This window comes from Embiotoca jacksoni, unplaced genomic scaffold, assembly GCF_022577435.1.
Source record: "Embiotoca jacksoni isolate LCO1_2020_lvr unplaced genomic scaffold, fEmbJac1.0.p SCAF_55, whole genome shotgun sequence".
Taxonomy (NCBI): Eukaryota; Metazoa; Chordata; class Actinopteri; family Embiotocidae; genus Embiotoca; species Embiotoca jacksoni.
In genome coordinates, this window is record NW_027185409.1 from 1,557,908 (window position 1) to 1,567,007 (window position 9,100).

At 46.2% G+C, this 9,100-nt stretch overlaps 1 protein-coding gene across 2 annotated transcripts; it reads left to right on the forward strand.

The window, feature by feature from the left end:
- Window positions 1-1,056: 1,056 nt before the first annotated feature.
- tph2 (tryptophan hydroxylase 2 (tryptophan 5-monooxygenase)) lies at window positions 1,057-7,594 on the forward strand. Of its 2 annotated transcripts, none has more exons than XM_069172824.1 (11): window positions 1,057-1,292; window positions 2,707-2,841; window positions 2,986-3,169; window positions 4,354-4,454; window positions 4,728-4,795; window positions 4,892-5,088; window positions 5,170-5,305; window positions 5,408-5,534; window positions 5,692-5,787; window positions 5,976-6,109; window positions 6,362-7,594. In XM_069172824.1, the coding sequence occupies exons 1-11, from the start codon at window positions 1,122-1,124 to the stop codon at window positions 6,534-6,536; spliced, it is 1,524 nt and encodes a 507-aa protein (XP_069028925.1). In that variant the 5' UTR covers window positions 1,057-1,121; the 3' UTR covers window positions 6,537-7,594. The 2 variants fall into 2 exon arrangements, with proteins under 2 accessions (XP_069028925.1, XP_069028926.1); XM_069172825.1 differs by having other exon boundaries at window positions 5,976-6,129; window positions 6,362-6,438.
- Window positions 7,595-9,100: the final 1,506 nt, after the last annotated feature.

Sequence of the window (9,100 nt, forward strand, 5' to 3'; positions counted from 1 at the left end):
AGCTGCTTTCATGTGAGATGGACGCCCCGTCCCCCACCATCCCCCCGTCCCTTTGATGGGAGACATTTGGCGGAGGAGACGGAGGAAGGTATCACCTGCGATCTGCTCATAAAGCTGCATCAGAGAGAACAAAGACGTCTCAGTCCTCCCGCCGCCCGCCGCCTCTTTCATTTCCTGTTCAGCAGGAAATTGTCTCGCTCACAGCTGATAGCAGCCGCCGCTTATCAGCTGTCCATCAGCCATCTGTCAGCGTCTGTCCTTCAGGGTGTTATTGAAGAGGTGGCTTTGTGTGTTCCACCTGCTGACGTCACAGATTAAAGACAGACGAGGACAAAAGTCCAACATGGAGACACATTCAGACAAGTTAAAGAGGACAGGAAGCTGTGGACTGGAAGCTGAGCACAGGAAGCTGAAGACAGGAAGCTGAGGACGGGAAGCTGAGCACAGGAAGCTGAAGACAGGAAGCTGAGGACGGGAAGCTGAGGACAGGAAGCCGTTTCCCCATGTTCCCTGTCTTTATGCTAAGCTAACTTCCTGTCTCACAGCAGCAGGTGGACGACACACATCAGCTGTATTGATGATGTCACAGTAATCAATACGATATTAGAATCAATAATGCAACACGAGAGGCCTCTTGAGGGGGCGGAAGCCCCGCCCACCTATATAGAAAACCTGCCTGCACCCTGGACCTGTCAATCAAAGAGCCCCCCCACCACAAAACATACCTGTGTTTCAGTAATGGAGGACCATCAGACTTTATCTAATGAAACTCTGATGACTTGATGCTTTTTCAAAGCGAGTATACGGACTCCTCCTCCTCTTCCTCCTCTTCCTCCTCCTCCTCCTCCGCCCCCGGTGGTCCTCGGTGGTGTTCTAGCGTCAGACTTCAGGACTACATCTGTTTGTGTGTGGAGGTGCAGCTCCACCCTCCACCCGCAGAGCTGTGTGGGCGGAGCCTCCCCCTCCTCCCTCTTCCCCCCCTGTGAGTATTTAAGGTGGAGGCGGGCTGCGTCGACCCACAGCTCCCCGACCGCCTCCTCCTCCACCTCCTCCACCTCCTCCAGCAGCAGCAGCAGAGAGTCAGGCTGGAGCCCTGGTACTCCTACACCCACTGGTTCCCCATGGCCTCGGCCCACGTGATGAAGGACGGGCCGGACCCGGCGCCGGTGCCGAGGATGCAGCCGGCCATGATGATGTTCTCCTCCAAGTACTGGTCCCGGAGGGGAATGTCACTGGACTCGGCCATGTTCGACCACCAGCACCAGCAGCAGCGCCACACCGGGGGACAGATGGTGAGAGGCAGAACTCTTCATCATACTCTTTATACTCCTCATCTTCATCCTCCTCATCCTCCTCTTTATACTCTTTATCCTCATCGTCATCCTCCTCATCATCTTCCTCATACTCTTCTTTATCTTCATCCTCCTCATCATCTTCCTCATCCTCTTTATCTTCATCCTCCTCATCATCCTCCTCATCCTCCTCTTTATACTCTTTATCCTCATCGTTATCCTCCTCATCCTCTTCTTTATCTTCATCCTCATCATCTTCCTCATCCTCTTCTTTATCTTCATCCACCTCCTCATCTTCCTCATCCTCCTCATCATCCTCCTCATCCTCCTCTTTATCTTCATCCTCCTCATCATCTTCCTCATCCTCCTCTTTATCTTCATCCTTTTCTTTATCTTCATCCTCTTTCTCTTCATCCTCGTGTTCATCATATTCGTTATCCTCTTCATCCTCTTCATCTTCTTCATCTTTATCCTCCTCGTCACCCTCCTCATCTTTCATCCTCTTCATCCTCCTCCTCTTCCTCTCAGCCAGGTATTGTTTCATCTTTTGTTCTTTTTCAAGTTTTATATTCAGACAGTTATTTTTCTTATTCAGTGAATTTTACCATCAGTTGAGTTTCACAGTAACTGAGTACAAGTACTTGAGTACTTCAAGTAGTTCCCTGAAGTACTCGAGTACTTCAAGTAGTTCCCTAAAGTACTCAAGTACGTCAAGTAGTTCCCTGAAGTACTCCAGTACTCAACTGAGACGCTGCAGGATGAAACGAACAGAAAGTTTTTCGGAGTCATGAATCTTTTCTGTTCCTTAAATAAACGATCGATGGGTTGATGATCATTAATAAAACGGATCAACACTGACAGAAGTCATCATGTGATCGTCAAACTGTTTCAGCTCTGAACTGATGGGTAAAGTTTTCCCTGACTGAAGCTTCACAGGAGGTGTTTGCCTTTCAGTCCTTTCTCAGGGCACGACATCCCTGCGCTCAGACTGTCAGGATCATCTGTAAGGACTCGTGGTCACTCACTGATATAATAACATGGATCTGAAGCTGAACAATGAAACGTGACGTTATTGATCTCTAATCGATTGTTATACGGAGACACGTAATCAAACGTTAGACATCTGTATGAATACATCCTGAACATTAATTAAATTATTATAATATCCAGAGGAACAGATGTGAGGAGACTCTGCTGTTTGTGCTCATCGTCTGTTCTTTGTTCTGAGAGGCTGCAGCTGTACACCCATCTGTCATGAAGCTCCGCCCACCACGCCGACGCTGCCCTCCGATGTAACTTCTGCTTGGTTTTTATTTCCAGAACCGTTTTGTTGACATTTAAATCACCTTTTCTTTTTTACCCGTGTTGTTGTGAACTGTCATCGTGTTGTTCTTGTTTTTGTTGTTGTTGTCAGTCGAGGCGTCCATCCTTCTGTCCCATCAATGAGACGCCGGACAAAGAGAACGCAGAGGATTCTGGGAAAACAGCGGTGGTGTTTTCTCTGAAGAATGAGGTCGGCTGTCTGGTCAAAGCTCTCAGACTCTTCCAGGTCAGAAAATACTCTGATCCACTTGATTCGGCTCTTCATTTATTACAGGGTTGTTGTTGTTTTTTGTTTCTTAACTTTCTCCTCTTCCTCCTCCTCTTCCTTCTCCTCTTCCTCCTCCTCTTCCTCCTCCACTTCCTCCCGCAGGAGAAGCGGGTGAACCTCAACCACATTGAGTCTCGGATGTCAAAGCGAATTCCTAATGAGGTGGAGATCTTTGCGGACTGCAGCTGCAGCAAGAAGGAATTCAACGAGCTGCTGCAGCACCTCAAAGACCACGTCAACATCGTGTCCTTCAACACACCTGCACACGTCTGGTCTGCCGAAGCAGGTACAAACACGCTTTATAAACACCTCCCAACATGCTTTATAAACACCTACCAACATGCTTTATAAACACCTCCCAACATGCTTTATAAACACCTCCCAACATGCTTTATAAACACCTCCCAACATGCTTTATAAACTCCTACCAACATGCTTTATAAACACCTCCCAACATGCTTTATAAACACCTACCAACAAGCTTTATAAACACCTCCCAACATGCTTTATAAACACCTCCCAACATGCTTTATAAACACCTACCAACAAGCTTTATAAACACCTACCAACATGCTTTATAAACACCTACCAACATGCTTTATAAACACCTACCAACAAGCTTTATAAACACCTACCAACATGCTTTATAAACACCTACCAACAGGCTTTATAAACACCTCCCAACATGCTTTATAAACACCTACCAACATGCTTTATAAACACCTCCCAACATGCTTTATAAACACCTACCAACATGCTTTATAAACACCTCCCAACATGCTTTATAAACACCTCTCAACATGCTTTATAAACACCTACCAACATGCTTTATAAACACCTACCAACATGCTTTATAAACACCTACCAACATGCTTTATAAACACCTCCCAACATGCTTTATAAACACCTATCATGCTTTATAAACACCTACCAACATGCTTTATAAACACCTACCAACATGCTTTATAAACACCTCCCAACATGCTTTATAAACACCTACCAACATGCTTTATAAACACCTCCCAACATGCTTTATAAACACCTCCCAACATGCTTTATAAACACCTCCCAACATGCTTTATAAACACCTACCAACATGCTTTATAAACACCTACCAACAAGCTTTATAAACACCTACCAACAAGCTTTATAAACACCTACCAACAAGCTTTATAAACACCTACCAACAAGCTTTATAAACTCCTACCAACATGCTTTATAAACTCCTACCAATAGGCTTTATAAACTCCTACCAACAGGCTTTATAAACACCTACCAACAGGCTTTATAAACACCTACCAACATGCTTTATAAACTCCTACCAATAGGCTTTATAAACTCCTACCAACAGGCTTTATAAACTCCTACCAACACAGGTTATATGCAGCTATAAACATGTCAGATATGAACATATTTTCTATAAACACGTCAGAGTTTGTGTCAGCTGTCTGTGATCTTGTGTTTCTTGAGACGGAGAGGACGTGCCCTGGTTCCCCATGAAGATCTCCGAGTTAGATCAGTGTTCTCACCGGGTGTTGATGTACGGATCCGAGCTGGACGCAGATCATCCCGTAAGTTTCATGTCTGATTTACATTTCACACCCTAAACCCACTCAGCGCAAACATCTTTGTTTACGATGTTTTTTTTTAACATTTGTTTTTCTTGTATTCAGTCAGGTTTTACGGTGTTTTGTTATGAAATATACTCCACATACTTTCACACCTACGATCTGTTACCAGAGGTCAGAAGAACGTGTGGAAGTTGATGGTGTTAATGGATAACTCTGAATAACTCCTGATGAAGGTTATTGATCCTCCTGCTCCGTGTGCTTCCGTCCTGTCAGGGATTCAAAGATAATGTTTACCGCCAGCGCAGGGAATACTTTGTGGAAGTGGCCATGAATTATAAATTGTAAGTTTCCCTGTGTTTCCTCACGTGTGCCTTTTTCGATGAAACCTGTTTGTTTGTGAGAGCAGACCTTTGTTCCCTGATCCGTCTCCTCCCCAGCGGGCAGCCCATCCCTCGAATCGAGTACACCCCTGAGGAGGTGAGGACGTGGGGGGTGGTGTTCAGAGAGCTGACTCAGCTGTACCCGACTCACGCCTGCAGAGAGTACCTGAAGAACCTGCCGCTGCTCAACAAACACTGCGGCTACCGTGAGGACAACATCCCCCAGCTGGAGGACGTCTCTCTGTTCCTCAGAGGTAACTCCGACTTCCTGGGACTTCTTGTTTTACTTCCTGTGTGACTTCCTTTGACTTCCTGTCTTACTTCCTGTGTTTCAGAGCGTTCTGGTTTCACCGTGCGACCAGTCGCTGGTTATCTGTCTCCCAGAGATTTCCTGGCCGGTTTGGCCTACAGAGTGTTTAACTGCACTCAATATGTTCGTCACAGCACCGACCCGCTCTACACCCCAGAACCGTGAGTACCTCCACCTCTGGTGCTGCTGCCTCAGCGTTCTGAAGGTTCTGGATCAGCAGATCCATCTCACGTTCATATTAAACTGCTGCTGTTTCCTCTCAGTGATACGTGTCACGAGCTGCTGGGTCACGTTCCTCTGCTGGCCGATACGAAGTTCGCCCAGTTCTCCCAGGAGATCGGCCTGGCGTCGCTGGGAGCGTCCGACGAAGACGTTCAGAAACTGGCCACGGTGAGTGTTGCACGACACGCACTCAGCAACAGGTGTGAACAGAACACTTGTAAATAAGTGTGAACAGGTAAGAACAGGTATAAACAGGTGTGAACGGGGGTGAACGGGTGTGAACGGGTGTGAACGGGGCCTAATTTGTGTGTTTTGTGTGTTTCAGTGTTATTTCTTCACTATTGAGTTCGGACTCTGCAAACAGGACGGTCAGCTCCGAGCATACGGAGCCGGTTTACTGTCATCTATTGGAGAACTGAGGGTAATACACACACACACACACACACACACACACACACACACACACACACACACACACACACACACACACACACACACGTTCAATAAATCCATTAATAATTAAATCTGCCTTTGAAGCTTCGAAAATCAATGACTTGATGAGCTGCTCGTTAATTGATTGATGGATTATCCGGTGTGCTTTTTTCCCAGCATGCCCTGTCCGATCAGGCCTGCGTGCGGACATTCGATCCGAGGACGACCTGTAAGCAGGAGTGTCTCATCACCACCTTCCAGGAGGTTTACTTCGTGTCGGAGAGCTTCGAGGAGGCCAAAGAGAAGATGAGGTGAACAACTTTACTTTCAGGTTTGAATTCAACACCACAATCTTTTATTGAAACACGATGTCCTGTCAGAACATGAATCCTCCAAATGTGCTCTTATTTTGAAATTCAATATTTTATCGTGACAGTTGAACCTCCAATCTGCTCCCAGCTTTTAAACTTAAAGCCAAACTTCCCAAAGTGAAATCCCAGTTTCCTCCTCGCGTGTTCTTCTGCGTCACTTCCTGTTTCGTGACTCCTCCCCCTCTCCGACAGGGAGTTTGCGAGGTTGATAAAGAGGCCGTTCTCGGTGTACTACAACCCGTACACGCAGAGCATCGACCTGCTGAAGGACACGCGCAGCATCGAGGACGTGGTGCAGGACCTGCGCAGCGACCTCACCACCGTCTGCGACGCGTTGGGGAAGATGAACACCTACATGGGCATCTGAAGCCGACGCCCACTTTTACCTGTGAGCTCTGATTGGTTGAATCGCTTCCACAGTTCTGAGCAACATGAATGTTCTCCTTTATTTACCATCTGTTACCTGATCAATGCTTCATCAATCGTTTCCTTCATCGATCATCTGTAAACAATCTGTGTGAAGGTAGGCGGAGCCAGAGGAGTTTAAAGACAGGTCACATGACTCCCTGCAGAGCCGTCTGCACACCTGACAAACAACTTCCAGAAACATGTCAGTCCGACTCTGTCTCCTAGCAACTGACCTGGACCACATCCAGACCCAGAACCACATTCAGTCCCAGTCTGTGGATCAGAGATGATGGTTCTGGTTCTGGTTCAGAGTGGACTCTGGACATCCTGCAGATCAAATCAGTTTTACAGAACAAACACCACAGCAGATAAAATTCATTTAAATCAAGTTAAACTCCAAATAAAGTTCCTTCACTTTGAATCCCACAATGCACTGGGACATGAATCATGTTCCATAGAACACACACACACACACACACACACACACACACACACACACACACACACACAGACACACACACACACACACACACACACAGAGACACACACACAGAGACACACACACACACACACACACACACACAGACACACACACACAGACACACACACACACACACACACACACAGACACACACACACACACACAGACACACACACACACACACACACACACACACACACACACACACACACACACACACACAGAGACACACACACAGAGACACACACACACACACACACACACACACACACACACACACACACACACACAGACGAGGGTGATCGAGCCACACATCCTCCTGCAGGTTGTTTTGAGTGACAGGTTCAGTGCTGACAGGTTGACCTTTGACCTTCAACACGAACACGCCCAGGTCATCTTTCAGCAGACGAACAAATGATGCTGGATTTTATTTGATTGATTGGTTTATTGACTCTGAAACATGTGAGCTGCGTGTTTCTGCTTCTGTTCACGTGTGTAAATGATGACGCATTAAAATCTGTGTTGGTCGTGCAGCACTTCCTGTGTTCACTTCTTTGTCTTCCTGAGATGTCTCGGAGCTGATTTATGAACCATAGTGACGCATCATGTTTATTAAAGATCTTCATGTTTGTCAGAGACGTTTCTGAGCCCAAACAGGAAAACTGAAAATCAATCAAACCTGGAGACTCCACTTTTCACTGGACAGGAAGTTGACGAACACCTGCAGCCATCAGACAGGTGAGTTCGGAGTAAAAGTATGAAGTCACATTACATGAAAATACTCAAAGTACAAATACCTCATGTGTACTCGAGTAAATCAGCACCTGCAGTTTTATTCACTGTAGTTTTTAATTTTACAAAACTCTTTTTCCGTATAAAACATCGTGAACAGAAGCTTTGCTGAAAGAATTACATCATAAAGTCCCCTTTCAAAATAAAACTGACTTTATTGCCAAAAAAATTCAGAATTTCCAGTAATCAAGGCTCCGCCCCCTTCTCCTGCTATTAGCTAACCGCATCAACAGGAAGTGACGGGGTTTGTGGGAAATGTGGTCGTATGATGGAAATGAGGAACATGTTAAACGTTTTTTCCACTTCCAGCTGCAAGAAACTGAACTTTGTTTTAGTGTTAAATGAATGTGATTTAAAAAAGCATTTAAAGCTCTTATTTTGACAGCTTTGTATTATATATTAGTCATTTAAGTTCAAATATTTCAGCGGGTTTATTATCACGGGAAGTCAGCACATTTTAGTATTTAGCAAGGACATAAAAAAAAGATCTAAATTCTTGTCCTCAGCTGGTAGTTTGTTTCTCATTTCTGCAATTTTACTGCAAAAAAATAAAAATCATAAATACTTTTAACACAATAATCCTGAAAAGACACTGAACTCCTGGATGCACTGAAATATGTCATCAGTTTATTCCCTTCAACGCTCCCTCCACCCACCGCAGAAGCTCCGCCTCCTTCCTGCCCCGCCCACCTCACCTGCAGCCACTCTCTGATCAGCAGATCACAAAGTGTTCGTCCGTCTGTTGCTGTAAACACGGGATGTAAATAATGTCATAAAAGCGTCATTCGTTCGCCAACAACGAGTGCTTCCCGATGCTGTGTTGCCGCGGCAGCAGACGAGTTCAAGTTCAGGAGCTGTGACGGTTTGATTTACTGGAAAATATCTACTTTATTCTCAACATTAAAAAAAAAGAAGAAAAGTTCCTCCTTCTTCATGTCAGGTCGAATATCTCGATGACCTCCACGCGTCCGTCCTCCATCACCGTCTCCTGCAGCCGAGGTCGAGTCAGCCGCGTCCACAGCTGCTGCTTCAGTTCCAGGACCTGACACACGTAGTCCTGCAACGACCAATCAGAGCGGTCAGACGTGACGAAAAAAAAACGCCGAGCTCGGCTCATCGCGAGCGTCTCACCGAGGGTTTGGACGAAGACAGAGCGGCGAGGACGGACGGCTGCAACACCGAGCTGTAGACAGCTCGGTACTGCTCCACGCTCAGACCGTGGATCAGAACGCCGTCCTCCGAGGGCCCGT